This window comes from Euwallacea similis, chromosome 19, assembly GCF_039881205.1.
Source record: "Euwallacea similis isolate ESF13 chromosome 19, ESF131.1, whole genome shotgun sequence".
Lineage (NCBI taxonomy): Eukaryota > Metazoa > Arthropoda > Insecta > Coleoptera > Curculionidae > Euwallacea > Euwallacea similis.
Window position 1 is genome coordinate 2,233,764 of NC_089627.1, and position 17,382 is coordinate 2,251,145.

General features: G+C 37.9%; 1 protein-coding gene across 8 annotated transcripts in view; it reads left to right on the forward strand.

Moving 5' to 3' along the window:
• The window catches only part of Eph (Eph receptor tyrosine kinase), a 137,920-nt gene that overhangs the window by 22,259 nt on the left and 98,279 nt on the right, over positions 1 to 17,382 (forward strand). For all 8 annotated transcript variants that reach the window (XM_066399767.1, XM_066399765.1, XM_066399766.1 and 5 more), the window contains exon 2: positions 6,980 to 7,102. In XM_066399767.1, the coding sequence (XP_066255864.1) occupies positions 7,036 to 7,102 (67 nt within the window). In that variant the 5' untranslated portion in view covers positions 6,980 to 7,035. The remainder of the gene's footprint in view (positions 1 to 6,979; positions 7,103 to 17,382) is intronic.

A 17,382-nucleotide genomic window follows, 5' to 3' on the forward strand; every position in this document is an offset into this window, starting at 1 on the left:
TGCGTCACTTCGGAGCTTATAGAAAGTACATAGCATGCCAGAAACAGCTGTAATCAACCCGTTACATACATCTTCGTTAGTTATAATTTGATCTTCGCCGAAAATTTGAGGCTGCTATTAATTACATCTCCATGTATAGCTAGTAAAAAGACTAGGTCATGCAGGCAAAAGGTTTATTTGCGTTGTAGCTTGTAATTAAATATACAAGTCAGTTTGGCGAGGCATGGTGTGAAACCTTTTTATGAGGAATTAAAGGGAAGATTAATGACGAGATTAAATTGCACATGCGACACCCACATTTATCCCTGGCCGGCTAATTATGAAGAATAATTTTGTTAGAGGTTGTCCCACACGTATCACCGCGCGCAAAAGTAAATTTAGTTCAGTTAGCTCGCTTGACCTGTTCTCTTGAAAGGAAAAGACAAGCAAGTTGCAAGTAACGCAATAATTGTTGTTAATTAAACAAATCGATTTTGGCCAGAACTGTAGCGTGTCCCAAACCGCACTGACCATTTCTCAACTTTCTCACCAGAGTGTTTCAGCAAATCCCGATAATGTTCACTCATTTGACTGAAACTGGTCGGTTTGAAGTTACCCAATCGTGCGTAATTGCGCGGACCCATTACATGCCAAATTACAAATAATATTTATCTTTTTTTTTATTTCCTGTACGAGATTACGGTTGTAAGCAGGTTATTACCTCCCTTGTTGCAAGTAATATCGTTAATTCAATGCTCACAGACAAAGGATCTCCTTTTGAAACACCTCGAAAAACTCTCGTATAAAAGATTATTAAAAAGTAAAAGTGAACGGTGTTCGAAAAAGCTCCAAAGCCAACGTCTGGTCTCGCAAGTGTGAATTACTCAAACAATTTTAAATGGTCTTAAACGAAGCTAAAATGATTTGAAACGAACGGCTTGATGGATGTGCTCTGTTGACTGTTAAATAGTTGCTAATTGCGCGATTGTACGTTGTACCGCCCGAAACAAGCACCTCATTGTGTAACCGAGGATTTTGTGTAACGTTTAACACTCTCGTGTTGTATGAATGCGTGTACGCGTCTGAACATACCTACTATTTTATTAGGCAATTATTGCATCTAATACTATTCAATTTGCCATTTATGTAAGGTATTCCTTTATTTAGTCGAGTGAAAATATCTTGGGTAAACAATGGGATATGACTTTAACAGTGTCGACATTTGCGGCATCATTGATAATAATAGTCTGTGATGGTGAGACATGCCTTTGTTTGGTTCGCATTGTATTTAATATTCCTTAAAAATAGATGCTAAAAATGATATTCATGTAATCAATCAGAGTAAAAGAAGCATCTATCAAGTCAAGTATAGTTTATAATTTTCTTCTTAAAAAAGAAACAGTTGACTTGACATCACCATATAAGGTGTCTCCAAGTATATTTCCCAGCTGTCAGGGGTAGGACTAAGGCGAATCATGACTTGATTTTAAGTCATGCTTCGCGTCAATAATTGAGCTGAACAGCTCAACTATTGGAGAAGCAAAACACCACTGAGCCGTGCGAAGGAGAACAATAGCTCAGAGTAGGGCCCTACCAGAATTGAACTATGCTATTTTCAACACGCCCAAATTACAACATCTTGTAGATATTGAGAAGAATTACTGTTCACCTACCTATGCAGATAAAGTGTATAACTCACAAGTAAATAAGCGAAAAGAACAGTAAAATTCAGATTTTACCGTAGCGACAAAGCAAAACAAAATTGGTGATGGGTGGAAATGTGATAGGAAAAGCAGATGTTAGGAGGTATTCCTGATCTAACATTACCCCTACATAACAGGTATGCTCTAATATTATGAATATTTTGTCCCACCTTTGTACACTCCGGAGGTTGTTCGACCAATCTCGAGATGTTCGACAACATTGTTACACCATTAAACTAGAATTCGTTTTTCCTCTAAGAAAATTTGGAAGATTCAGCGTTACTGCTTCAGGGTGGTAATGAGAGGAATTATGATAAAAAGCTTTTGATGTAAAGCAAAGAAAAGTAATATAAAGGTTCAAGAGTCGCATTTCGCAGTGGAACGGAAAATTGGTTGATGGGTGCTCTTGCCCCTACGCCTTCCTCCCTACCATTCTTTCCTCCCTTTCTTGTAATGTATTGTATCTTTCTTTAAAAGAAGTCAGAACATTTTCCCGTTATCAACGTGAGAAGTGATGTAATAACCATTTCCCCATATTTTAATTGAATTGGAAGCTTCTCAGCCATCTTGTTGCAAAGGTAGCTGGAAGAAAAAATTAACAGTTTCTTTGATATAAAATTTTCTGCTCTCCTCCGAATGAAGCTTTTCCCGTTGGCAGAAGCAAGGCGTACGAAAGTGAAGTGCAAGCATGAACACAAGTCGAATTAAAGAACTCGCGAGCCACAAAGCCACGCATCCATCGAAAATTCACTTAAATGAGTTGCAAACATGTTATTTTTAGAAAAAGCTCTCTATTAAAGTTTTGCTATACATCCTTTGCTCGTGAACAGCAACAAAAGCCCATCCTCTATCTCTACTTGTACGAAATAGCGCATTCCATTACATCTCTGTAACAGCGCAGAGGTGTACTTGTCGCATGAAAAACCGTCTCCCAATTTTGCGGTGACTTGCCATAAATTCGAGACAGGAGTGTTTTGACCCAGATCGCATTAATTAAAATTTTTATACCGTTTCTCCTAGCGTAGGCCCGTTTCGCGAGAATTTAAGTCCCTTTTTTATGTGAACCCGTCCGAGCGAAATTAATCCGTGCTTTTGAATCTATAGAAAACAGAGTCAAAAATCTGCTATTCTCGAAATGGAAAATTTCTGTGGAGAGTTCGACCTGGTATTATCGATATCGAATAATCCTCTGGAGCAAAGATACACACAGTCAATTCAATGTTTGGGACAAACACTCTAAAATATTCAACAATCGCCTGCACAAAAGAAAACCCTCAATTTTTTTAGCGTTAGATAAAGTTCTTCGTTCAACTTTTAAACTTTCAACTTCCCAAGCTCGCTTTGAAAAACACATCGGGGAGGGAGTGACTTTCCCAGGAAAGAAAATAGAAAAAATCCAGTTCTTTTGTTTGGAGCGCGGTCTGGAACAGGGGCGGAAAGCCTACGATTAAAAAAAGCAGCGAAAAAATATTCGGGGATAAGAACCTCGCAACTGCACCGAACCTCAAGAGGGGGTAATGCCTCATTAGTGGACTAGTTCACTTTTTGTGCCTTTTTGTCACCTAGATACTTTAAGGCCTCGAGTTTAAATCGATGCCGCACTCGGCGTCTCACTGGGCCCTTTCAATAAGCTGCCGGATGTGAGCTTTTTAAATTTTCCTTCTAGCTATATGGAGACGAAAATTGCTTTGGGGTAATCTTGAATGCAGTAATTCTAATGCCAAAAATTGCGGTAAGTTTTCAGACCGCATCTGGCTTCAGACTGCTTAAGTGGTTGATGAACCTTTATAATTGTCTGAGATCCATTTATGCGGTCGCCATCACGCAAGATCCTTGTTAACATTAAAATTCACGCATATTATCCTTCTAGCTTCTGTATTCGTTTTTTTTCCCAGTTTAATTCATTTCCTATTAATTTTTTTTAACGACAATTAATGGGAGATGTTCGATTTTCTCGTGATTGTTGGGGATCCGCTATAGCTCCGTGAACGAGAGGCCGCATGAAATTCTTTTCTCTTGGACTTCTTTCAAAGCCCATCTCGAGCCAAAAGTCGCATTATTATGTGACGCATATTTAATTGTATTGGCCACGTCTTCTGATTGCCAATCCGCGAAAACGCATGGAGCACGGCCAGAAACCCATTAAAAAGTATGCAAATTATGGGTGACTAATAATGGCTAAACATTACAATTATGCCTTAACAATGGGTTCAAGAAAAAATTGCCTGAATTGCATAAAATCCGTCAAGTTGAAGAAATTGTCGAACCTTGGATTTCTCTCTGCACGTACTAATAATAAATACCTGAAAATGTAAAGTAATAATCTGTATTGTATGTGTGCAGCGGTGCAAGAAGGGAAAGGACCGAGAAAATTACAATTAATTTTGTAAATTATCTCACTATAAAGTTAATAATCCCTTTATCGATCACATACCTACATGCGCTTATAACTGTACACCATGATCATTTATTAAAATGGTTACATTAGCGCAGGTTGAAGTTATTGATGAATCGCTACTTCGTGTCATATCGAAATCCCAAAGCATTACAAATGACAACAAAACTATTACGTGTATTATAATAATTATCAACCAAATTTGACTATTAAAACAATACTATAAAACACCGAATTGACTCATAACCGTAGCATCTCCGTGACCGCTTCCAGTAGAAGAAAAATTTCAACACCGTTAATATGCATTAAATTATAGTTTTTCATGGAACATAAATATTAAAACAGGTTTATAAGCTCTACGAACGGCTTGTTCCTTGTCAAAGCCAGAGTTATGTCCATTGTCAGATGTATCTATTCCTACACGGGTTTTATCCAGCTTTGCGCAACCTTTGCTGAGCCCATAAATTAAGGTGACTCTTTTTCAGGAATTATTTAATTATTTTTCCAAATTTTTAAATTGTCCGTTTTGCTCCTGTCATCACGTTCATTTCCATTCGTTCAGTACATCAATCTTGAATTTTCTCGTGCTTGGGTAAGCACTATAATTGTATATAGTATTCAGCTTATAATATTTCCCGTTGATGTAAAATGCAAGATCCGTATTCATCGGCGAAGTCCCGGGCAGATTAGTTCCAATTTATGCAAATGTATTCGAATTTTTTCTTTTTCCAAGCCGAAACAGATAATAAATAAGTTCAAAGATCCGAATCTAAATCTTGATTGTTGTATCCTTTTTAACAAGCTGGTAATACGGAGACGGTTTACACAAAGGCAAACGGCCCCTATGGTGATGGCGTTAGATTTTACAAAACGGTAATAATCGGCTGTCACACACCTCCGATATGAAGCCTCTAATTTTCCATTCAAATGAAAGGGTATACTGTGTTATTGTGGCAATATGTTTACTCATTTCCCAAACGTTTCCATTCCCATTGTGTATGAGACAGCAATCTCTTTTATCTTTCCGCGGATGAGTCGGAAGTATGTTTTATTGGTAGATTGAACCAAGAAATTAAGATAAGACGAAGAACCAGTTACTTCATGTTTCAGGAACAGTTCGATCTGAAAGCGTTGCAAGTAAAAAAGACATCCAGACCTCAGAGATGAGCAGTGAGGATAGCAATTGACCTAAAACTAACCCCCCATCATCATTTATTTTATTGAGATTTCATGCTTCTGTTCAAAAAAGCTCTCGGAATCTTCTCATTATAGTGTTTAAGAAAGGTTCTCCCTCCGAATCACCTTATTACAGACCTCATGGTTCATGAGATTCACGACACGCCTTCATACGGACTTTACCCATTATATGATTTTGGGTGTTTGTTCAATGCCAAGTAGGCGTTTGTCTGTATTTTCTATAAAATGTCCTAATATAAATAATGACTCTTGGAACTTGGAAATGGGAGAAATTTTCCCCTTGGTTAGCATACAAAACATTTGCTGGCAATGGTCCAGGATTATAAGAAATACTCGGTGAGGGAACCACCAGCAATGCATTCCAACGTTGAAGTTCCTTCCAGGCACGACTACATCTTTATTTTCCATTCCATCTGCGAGTAAGCACTTGATCAAAAAGAACTTACGAAGATCTCAAAGCTGGAAATTGGTCACCCAAATCAAGGGTGGAAATGCTACCAAAAAGGCGAGCAGTTAAATGCAAATGTAGCCTTTTAGGCGCATTTTTAGAGTGACCTGTAGCTATGCAGGGTGATAGAGTGAGGCCCTCCTCACTCTTTTGGGATAATACAATTTCACCTACAAATTTCTACAGGTGGTGATTTTCGACCATGGACTATAAAGACAAGCTTTGAAGTTGCAGAGCTGCCCTTGTGACCTAGGTCGAAAAATTGCCAGTCAATCGATGATTGATAGACAATACTACGTATAACTTAATCACAGCACTTTTTAAGCAATCGCACCACGCGTATCAGCATTGTTAGCTGGCACTAAAAACCTCCTTCTCTTTTGCTGTCATGCTAACAGTATTTGACTGACACCCATTCACTCCTATGTATTTTCCACTCTTCACATGTCGATTCGATTACGCCTAAAAACGACACCGACGAGCAAATCAGATTTTATGTTTTCCTGGAAACAAAAGACCCGACAAAAGAAAAGCCCGGACGTCGCAATAAAGACCCGGTTCCGGGCCGGATTAAAAAGGGCCTTGTTTGCCCGGATGTCGCGTTAACTAACCGGGCCGCTTTTTTACTCTCAAATTGACTTTCTTTGTTGTTTTATTATTATGTAACTCTGAAGCAGACGGAAAACCCAAAACTAGTTTGCGCTAAAGAACGAGGCTTCCCGTCCGTAGTCCTGAAGGACGACTCCGGACAACTCCAGGAAAAGTTTAACCGTGCCGGTCCTAAGGGAGCCCTAGAAAAGCACCTTGGTCGGATGGCAACAATAAAAACTCTGAGCCAATTCTTAGGGGAGGAAAAAAAGAAAAGCGAAGCCGAGGGGTCCAAAACAAATTGTGCGGTTTAAGGGCAAGCTGCGACACCTCTGTGTGTACCCAAGTAATCATTCTTTCAAACAAAGGGCTTAGTGTTTCGCAGTTTTGGGGACGCATTAAATACGGCGATTGCGAAAAATTGCAACCTTCTCTGTTTTAATTTTTTTTTCGTTTTAGCATCACGTGCATCGTTGAGGCAGGTCGTTGATTTCGGCACACAAAGACGCCGAGCGTCGAATTTTCGAGTGCACTAGACCGCGTTTCGAGGCCCTCGCCATCATAATGATTATTAAAAAGTCGCTTGGGTTGCATAACGTTTCTTTGACGAGGGCTGAGAGCTACCCGAACATGTGCGGTTTTAAGACTAACCGTTTTTTTCTTTTGCAGCATGAAGTAGCAACCAGGGAGTTCGGCCCGCTATTCCGGGCTGGCCGTCCATCGTTATGGGATTCGTGCTCCGCACGTTGCCGTTCCTGGCCGCCCTTGGCCAATGGTGCAGCGGAGAACAAGGTAAGAAACTTTCTATCCAAAAAACGGTTTGGGTTCAAAAATGATAACCTTAAGAAATAATTGGATTTGAATCAGGCAGGGAAGTTTGGTTGATCTGAACTGCGAGAGAAATTCCTATCCTTTCCAAACTGCACAAATCATCCTTCATATACCTCTTCTTTCAACACTCTCAACAAGAAACTTTCCTTTATAATAATCGGCTTGAAAAATCTCTTCTGAAATTGCCAACAGTTGCTGTTGTCTTAAGATAAAGCAAAAACGAACCATTCTTGACTCTTAGTGAATTGGAACATTGATAGATATGTGCGAGAAAGTAACAAAAAATTCACAAATGATTCTCTTTTATGTGTATAGAATCACAGAAATATGAAGATTCTTGGATCTAATCATATCTTTAAGGGTAGAAGCAAAGACATATGACCTAAGTAACCTGAGCGTTGACTTGTCGTTACGAATCTCATGATCCAGAAATAGTATATGTTGGTATTGGAGTACAGTAACGATATATCTTCAGATCCTTTGACAGTATCGCAAAAGCAAGTTGGCTTATTATGTCGAATAGGAAGATGAGGGCATGTATGAAAGAACGTCGTACCACAATTTTTAATAAAATGTACAGGAAGAAGAACCCCACGTGTAACGATGCGATTTGTTAAATCGACAGAATAATGTCCTCAAAACCCATGGAAATTGTCGTGCAATCTGCAAATGAATTATTTTTTTATGCGTTTTTTTCATTCGTTAAATTCATTAGTTGCTGTATGTAACCGGCTCCACAGTTCTGATGGAAACTGATAGGGAGAAATCGGTCAACGCCTAATTTCAGAAAACTTCTTTTAAACGTATACTTGATAGTCTCAGAAGTGCAGCACACAATCCGCTATTGAGCAGAAGTTGGCAAAGAAAACATGACTCCATCATCTCTTCAGGTCCCTGAAGGGTCTTCCCTTTACTACCCCTTATTTTCTGTCTTTGCGGAGTTTCTGTTGGCAGTTGCGAACTTATTGTTGTAGAAGTTGCTGGCACTCATATCTGTTAAGATAATTCCATTCATATCTGCGCTTTTTAAAGGGTTACTTAATGTATCTACTTACTCATAATGAGCAGTATACAACACCTCATTCTACATCATAATGTATAGCGGCACATTCATAACGCAACAAAAGTCCACAAATAACATTTCACTCAGGCACTTTTATTGTTGCTTAAAAAGGGCCTTAAATAATGCAGAATAACAATGAACCCTTTCGCGGGCGTAGCTTCGTCCCATATGTGTAACGAACCGCGAAACTGTAATCAATATTTGTCCCGGACCCCAAATGAAAACCTTTTTAACAGTCTCTAAATATTAATGGGAGCCTCTTAACCTTTTAGTTAATTAGAAGGGAAGGCACCTAAGTGCGAATTATCCCTATATACGACCTACGTGTAGCAGAATTTCCGAGTATTAGGGGGCTCATTGACTAGATGGAGAACTATGCTCATTCAGAGTCAAATCTTGATGATGGAGGATGTACAGTTGTTTTCACGGCCTACTGGCAGGGCGAAAAGGTTGACTTAATATGCGAGTCTCGAGACTTTGTACACGAAACGCCATTACGGGCCGTGTAAACACGGCGCGTCAAATTTATACACGTCAACTCGAACAACACAAGGACAACAGTCTGATTCTTGTGTGGCACCCATCTTGTCCCAGGCTAACGTGTCTGCGTTTTATTTTTAAACATAAACCTCAAATATGTCTTCGACAAAGCCGGCCCGCTGACGTCTGTTTATAAACACCATTTGTAAGGGTTAAGACTCCATCAAACGGGGCACGTCAAAATATAAGCTTACACGAAGAAAAAACACTCACATTTATTTTACGTCTTCGGTCTCGATAAAGTCGTTGCCATAATAATTGTTGTGACAAGCTGTATACGGGGTGTCCGTTTCTGGAGCTTAACCATGGGCGTCTTGATAGCCATAAAAGATACGAAGTCGGTGAAATTGGGACAAAGTTGCCTACTTTGGAGTTCAAGAATATGCCGGTTTAAGATTTGAAAAATTCCTAGAACAATGGAAGTATACGTTGGCCGGCACGTCCGCCAGATCTAACCCCATTAAATTATTATTTATGGGGAACTATCGGACCTCATGTACAATCTGTACTCACCGGCATTGATGAGCTATGAAGGAAGATGATCATAACTCACAAAGGACCAAAGCAAGAAGAAGGGCGTTACTTAGATCCTCGTGGACTCCGACACACTGTACACCCATTGACGGTTTTGATGGACTCTGCGCCATGATCAGTGGTAAACATCTGTATCCACATAGCTACTGGATGGAGCTTCACTTTATAGGGCTCGCATCAAACAATAGTTTTTCCCTGGGGAATGTCTGCTTTCCCTGACATAGGGGTTTGCATATTTGATGAGCTTATTAGCGCTTAACCGAACATACCTACGATTAAAATTTGAGCTCTGTTTTTAATTATGCAGGCCTGGATTAAGCGGCAATTTGCACTGCTCCTAACGGGTTTCGCAATAATTTCACCCCTTTTTAGGTCTTTTGGAACTCTTGACCGCAACTAACATTAAAAACACAAAATTCATTTCGGCATTTAATAACCCCTAAAGTTAATTAGGTTTTTTCATTTCGAGTTATAATCAGTCAAACGATCGTTAGAACAAAAATTCATAAGACTTCCGGATTTGCGGCCTTAATATAAGCTCCATTAATAATGCATATGCGGTTGCTCGCATTCTATTTTCATAATGGGGTTTTAATCAAAAAGATATTAGATACGCATAAGTGCATCCACTATACACGGGCCGACAGACACATGTATTATTCGTTCACACGTAGTAATTATTTCACCGCTCTATTATGAATTGTTTCTATCTTGGCAATTTCGAATAGGTATAGTTTTTAACTTCATTATGCTAATTTGCAAATGTGCAAAAAAGAGGAAAATGACTGATACGAGATTAATCTTATAGAAGATCCACGATTTCCCCTAGGAAAAATCGATTTTATTCCTTGATAATGTTATATTGATTTACATATCGATGTGTTAAAGAGTAAATCGAATAAAATCCAAAGTTTTTGGAATTCTTCTTTAGCAATCAGATACTGACTACTGAGCGACCGTAAAATATAAATTATTCATTAATTTTAAAAATAGGTTTAACTGATGCGCATGAGCGACTCTAGTAGGTAATAATTGTATGATTGAAGTTAGGGTTGAGTGGGGGATTCCTTACTCAACACTGCGACGTGGAGAGTTTAGGTACCTAGTGCCATTTATTCAGTCTTCTGAGGAAAACAAGGGAATAATCGATAACTTTTAATTAGTAAGGGTGAACCGATTTTTTCCCAGAATGCGACGTCCCTAGTGCAAACTAATATTATCAGACAAATTTGTAAAAAGTTCGTTTCAATAATGTTGTAGCATTAAACAGAATTACCTCGTTTATGGGTTTCTTCTCATTATGAACATCAATTTAGAAAATGTTTCAAGCGGCAATGATACCAGCTCGTTAACAAATTCCTTACGTTAAAATATTGATTAAAAGAATCTCCTGGATTTAAAAATTAACATAAATTAGTCGAAGGATGCGAAAAATCCTGTTTCGCATTATAATAAGTGCAACGAAAATTATCGATAATTTTTAGGAAGCTTGCACGATTGCAAATTAAGTTGAAAAAGAGCACAGGTGCACGTAGTGCACGAGTCTCTTTTCCAGTTTAAGTTACATGAGTGATGTCAAAAATGATCGATAATCTTCGTTATAGGAATTGTGTTTAAGAAAAAAAAATTATGAAACAGATTATTGAATATCGCCGCAAGATTAAAATATTACATTTCTAGGGCGACCAAGGAAACTATTGCGATAATTACACTAGTGCAATTCGCCAGGGTTTGATCCAGCGTAACAATGAGAAACTAGTATTACATTGTTAACACATCAAATTTGGCAGACGAATGAAATTTTCATTATAATAAGAATATTAATAATCCAGATTAATTTTTTGTTGCTGTAGGTCTATGAAGTCTATAGTCTTTTTCTCTGATTTCAGTTAATGATTGATCCGAATTTGCTTCTCAATTCTTTTCAAATTCAAAGTGGGTACTCATGAGTTAGTTCTGTAGACTGTAAGTGGTTATTTGTTAGTGATACGTGAAGCGACTCGATTGGTATTTTTCACCAGAATCATACCAATACCAAAAGTATGTTCGAACAGCAATACTTATTGAGGGGCTTGGTTGGTAATGTCCTATAGGCTACTAGTATTTGAATTAAAAGCACTGAGTTGGTATCTCTTTCTAAATTCAAATGAGACAATTACGTATTCGAATGACATCAAAATTGACCAGAACTTCATTTATTATTGAATTATACATTTCAGTACGGAATTGCTCTTGAATAGCATTTCGAGAATAGACCCTTGGGGCCACTTCTTGATAGTCCACATAACTACCTATAATTCCATTACTTTATAATGACGCAGTGAGTTCAGATACTATTCAACACTATAAACTGGTGAATGTGCGGCTCACTGACGTCAATTCCCGTTCCTCTTCGAATTTGAAAAATTGAACACCTGGGATCTTCTAGAAATGCTGTTCGAATCCTCCCGCCTTCAATTGACGTCAAAATGGCAAATTTTGAAGAATTTTTATGATCTAGCCAATGAAATTTTTATCCATTTTGACCACTCCCAAACACCTCTTCATTATAACATTTCCAACCACTCAATTCCTTCCAAAGCAACAGAAGGAAAATTTCTACTTATGATCGACTCTTTTTAAGACATACCTTTGACTTTTTCCCTCTTTTGAAGTTCTCGACACTTAGGGATTGTTATTATTACATTTACATGTCACCTTATTCCTTCTTCTTACTTCCTTTCTTCATATCGCACCCACCCAATGATTCTGATGGAGTTCGTTGAAAATGCGAAGGTGAAGAGGAGATAGAGCATTAAAGGCTGATTAATTCGGTATTAACAATAGCCGTCCTCCCTTTACAATCATCCTCAACTAACCTCCGGATTGATTTCCTTGTTAAAACATTCTTGATTTGATTATTGAAATTTGAGGTTCACGTCTCTTCCGGTTGTTCATATTTTATTTAAATATTGCCATCAGTCTTTAGATATTTATTTTTCTTATTAGTGACTCCAATATTGTTCGAGGGCCATAGTCGAAATTGGATTTGAGTATATTTCACCGGTCTTCAGGCATTTATTTTTCTTGTATAAGACAAAGATAAATTGGCAATTCTATATGGAAAATTGTCAACTTAAGCTGCGCTTATTCTTCAGCTTTAGCTCACGGAGAATATGGGGGTGAACGTTTTAAAAGTTCTAAGCTCGGAGCACGATAATCCACAAAAGCTCTTTAGGATCATCATGCCAACACAAACTTTTCCTGATAATGTGTCCAAGGTGCGTAGGGATTAGCTGTGGACATGAAGACAAAGAAATCTCATTTATCAGTATCTTAGTATGATAATTATTATTAGGTAGAAACGTATCTCTCACTTATTTACATCACTCATTGCAAGCCGCATGCTGCCCTAAGGCCCGGTTTTATGAAGGAGTTTTACATTTGAATGTTAGGCCAGGGACTAACTCTGAGGGGCAAAAATTTATCTTTGTTTTGAGAACGAAGAACTTTTATCAATTGGACAACTATCTTTAGAATTTATTGTACAGAATCACTATGGAATACGTGAAATTATATTAATTTATAATTTAATTTAATTTAATTTTATTTATTTATTGTTTTTATTGTTATTTTATTTTATTTTTATTTTTAACTGACCTGAACTAAATTTGACTAATAACATTTTAACTATATGATTTTTGTTTAGATTTATGCTCAATTATATTTTCCATATATCTCCATATAGTAATCAATTTTGCATTCAATACAGTAACCACAAAGTAGATTTGCTTGCAAATTTCCATTTTATAATTTTATTACTTACTTCACATTCATAGTACAAATTACTGCTGCGTAAGCGCTAAAAATTCCAAACTTAACAATTTCTCGTAGAAAATAAATCTTCCGTGCAGAAATTATAACGGCGATTTTTCAGTGTTCAGGCGAGTTCGAAAGGCAGGAACCGACCATTGATGTCTCTGATAACCTTATCAGTTTTAGATGATTCCGGGTTTCCAAATTCGTATCATAATTGAAAATACAAAAACATAAGTCCTTTGATAGATGTTCCCCTTCCTTTCCTATTTTGATCCACCAACTTGGCTACTACAGCTGACCTCTTCAATTTCGTCCATCTCCTGCGATGCTCCGACGATCGGAATTCGTTTACAAGAGCATATGAACGCTCCCTTCTCTGCTGAGATTCGAAAAACTGGTCACAGTGGGTTTTTTCTTTTTCTTTCAAGTATAGAATACAACTGGTTCTGTAATCTCTTCATCTATCTTCCAATTGCTTCATTCATCTTCTGAAATTTCCTCAAAATAAACATTACCAATTTGGTCCAGCAGCACCAGACATCAAGAGAGACATCTTACAGGAAAGGCCATAATTAAGGGCAATTACCAGCGTAACTGTAACTTCGATAATTACTAATTACGATTCTCTGCGAAGATGTACTCACAAATGCTCCGATATGAAAACTATAATGGCCACTTATTACTGTAAGTAAGTCTTGTTGCGAAGGGAGTTTTTGGGTTTGCGCGATGTTTCTATCATTCTTGTACTTTAGGCTGCATCAGGGACTTGTTGTAAATCGAAGTATTTAACAATTGCGCCTAAACTACCGGGGGTGCAAAAACTCACAAATTGAACCGTAAGTGGATAAATCAGTATTATCGCGATGGCGGTACTGCCAGTACGAAAACGCATCGACGTAATTCGCTCGGTGTAATTTACGACACGTATAAAGCGATCTTCAGGAAGTAGTTCTTGGTATGGGCCGTTCTTCAACTGTGAACCAACAAACTGCGGGTTTTTAGTCAATTTCTAGCAACACGACTTTCGCGGCTCTACTAGAAGAACGGCCCCCGTGAGGCGTCCGAATGAGGAATGTTTTTCTACGAAGAAAACGAAGGTGCAATGTCCTGTCTATAGAGATAGACAGACCCCGACCCGAGATAATTGGCAGTTACTGATTGCAATCTAAAGCTTGATCTGATTGGAAGTTGATGAGAGTCACTCTCCATTGGCTACTTCCTCGAGTTTGTGCGATGGGTAATTAATTTTCTTTTTGATTCGTTTATTGGATACGTGTAAAAATAAGTAATGGGGCAAGTTTATTAAAAGTGGAGCAATTCTACATTGAATAATTTTGCAGCAGTTGTGGATACATCAATATCGACGAGACAAACGGCTGGAAGCATGCCAGGGAATCGAACAAGACAAGGAAAAATCGCACTGGTAAAAAAATAAAAAAGATTATCGCGGAATAAAAAAGCAAATACCATTGGTACCATCAACGAAGGTGGAACAAAAGGTTGCACCGACCAAGATGAGGCTGGCGCGTTTTCCGGGCACCTTCAGAGGACCTGCAGCGCTTCCACAAACCTTCAATTTGATGGACATAACTGGGATTTGATGGTACGATGACCGTTGTGATAGCTCATTAGAGCTCACGCGCTGGACAATACACAAATACAAAACTAGAGAAATCTTGCACTACTCCTGGTGCTACGTAACGTTTTTGAACACATAACCTGAATGTAGCCTCGTCTGTCTAGCTCAGAAATTCCTCTTCGCAAATATATTCAATTCCTTATTGCGTAGGGTAATGTAAAATATCGTACAAATATGAAAATCGCTGGCACTTCTCTGAAATGCTAATAATTCGGACCTAATTCCAGCCAGGAAATGCAATTAAGATCTGATGACCACACAAGTCGATCGTAATAACAAAATTCCAATATTTCATCAAATCATTATTAGTGAGCGAAACAACAACCGACGAAAGAAATTTTAACGATGTTGCTAAATGCCAAAGCATGTTCAGTTCAGTTTATCTTTGAAATATAATAATATTAATTAACATTGAGGTCGAGACCTGGTGAGGCAATCTCTTCTAAAAAGCTCACATCTACTGCCCACACTGCTTAGCACTAAGTTGTGGGACTCCACATGAAGGAATTCTAATTAATACGTCACTTAAAACTAAAACTCAATTATTCTCATTTTTCATGATGCTCAACAAGGTGTGAATTAACGCCGAGAAGGTCGGTATTTTATTAAATTTAAAAAAATCATAATTAATTGCTCTGGAAGGCAAAGAAGGGAAATCAAGAGTGACCCTAACAGTCAAAGAATGCTATTTAGTTTCTTAGGAGCATTTTATTTTAATTGGAGAACGTGAGTAATGTAGTAGACGGGCAAATGTTTAATTTACTTGCAATAGGACAAACTCCAAGTAAACGACTCCAGCTCCCCAGCTAATAAAATGTTAATAGCAGTTTAATTACAATTGAGAACACGATTTTATTATCGCCGAGATTAAAAGTGCACTTCTCTGGCTTTAAATCTTTATTAAGCTTGTGTGTATTGCTTTATTAAGCCCTTCTGCATCTGCAAAGAACATAATTTGTAATTATAATTCGATGCATGCGGTACAGATAAGCAAATATAATGGATTAAATTAATTTTTTATGGGAACCAATTATATCGAAAAGTCATTAATTAAGAAGTGCTGATTGAAAAGCTGTTGCATAGAGCAAGATTTATTCTCTTAAAGTGTCCATAAATTTTGGCACGAAAACCGAATTACTAGGAAGCAAACGGTCGTGTAAAGTAAAAGGAACTATTTATAAACTTTCTTATCTATAAGCATTAGGTTTTATTAAACGTCCATAAGTGCTCTAACACTACCCGGCTGTAGAAGGCGTCCGTGTAGAAGATAAAACTAATCCAATACCCAGTAACACATAATTTGTCTTCATTCCCGAAAATAGAGTCTTAAAAGCTTCAGCTCGGTTTCCTTCTCCTGATTTGTGCAAGTTTTATTTTGTGCGGGATTATTTTTGTTTTAGTTAACTCCCTACGATTTTACGATTCTGACCAGACTTTTATGGTCCTCAATTGAGTGCCATTTGCCTCAACTTTTTAAATCGCTCATATTGGAGCTTCGACGTTCTGTCGAGCTGCCAACGTTCCAGACTAAATAGATGTACAAATAGAAACTAGAACGCTTTGTGGTGAAATTAAGCTTCATTAAAAACGTGCTTATTGGAAATGTTGATAATCAAAATCACCTCTATTGCTATCTATATTGCCATTTGTCGGGTAGATGATGGATGTCTTCGTGATTCAAGCTCAGGGGTTTCGAGGCCAAATGGTTATCGAGCCAGTTTCGAACATCTTAAACTTTTTTTCAACAAGACAAACTAACGAGTTTACTACTACTCGACCGCATATCTTTTTTTCTATATCTCGACCGCCTATTCTCTGCTCTTGCCTTTCCTTCTCAGTTCTCTAGAAATGTTCCAGCCCAAAATGGGATTCCCCAACACTTCGCCATCGAGTAGCCACAGCAGTAGTAACCTCATTCGACAGTGCTTCATCCCTCGATGACTCCCTCAATGCCCATCATTATCTTATTGTTAACTCTAATGGTATAACACTAAAACTTATGAACTAGTAAATCTGCGACAAATACATTATTGGTGCACTAGTTTCTCTAATAGAAAGCGTCATTACCTCATCGTTTTCCTTCAGCTTAGTTCCCTTCCTCCTTTTGCCTTCTTCGCAGGTTTCTTCTTTTCACTCCCATTAAATCCGCGACTGGGCTTTATTCATTGCAAAATTTTGCTTCGCAGCAATTTCCCGAAAAGTACAATTTGAGCTCTCTAGGAAATCGTGATGGTGTCGTAAGGGACTGCACCTCTTGACGAATGAGCATTTGCATAAGTTGAATGCTACAGATTTATAGGTGCGATGCAATTATTCGCGCTTACGAAAAACAATTAATTGATTGTTTCCAAAGCAAACATAAATCGTCCGTTCACGTCAATTTTCTGAAATATCGTCGATAATTGACGGTAATTTGGAATTCATGAGGCCAATGTTAGGCCGCTATAAATCTGTTCTAGCCGTTGTATAATTTTATAGGGACAAGAACACGCCATACCACCAACCGCTGAAATATGAGCTCGATATTTCTCAACTAACAAATCTCGTCTAAATTATAAATCAAACTGACCAATTAACACGCGTTTTTCTTTTATGTGTTTTTTTCTCATGTGTGGAAATGGCCGAAGCCTTTAGTGAAGACCCCAAGAACAATAGTTTTACGACATC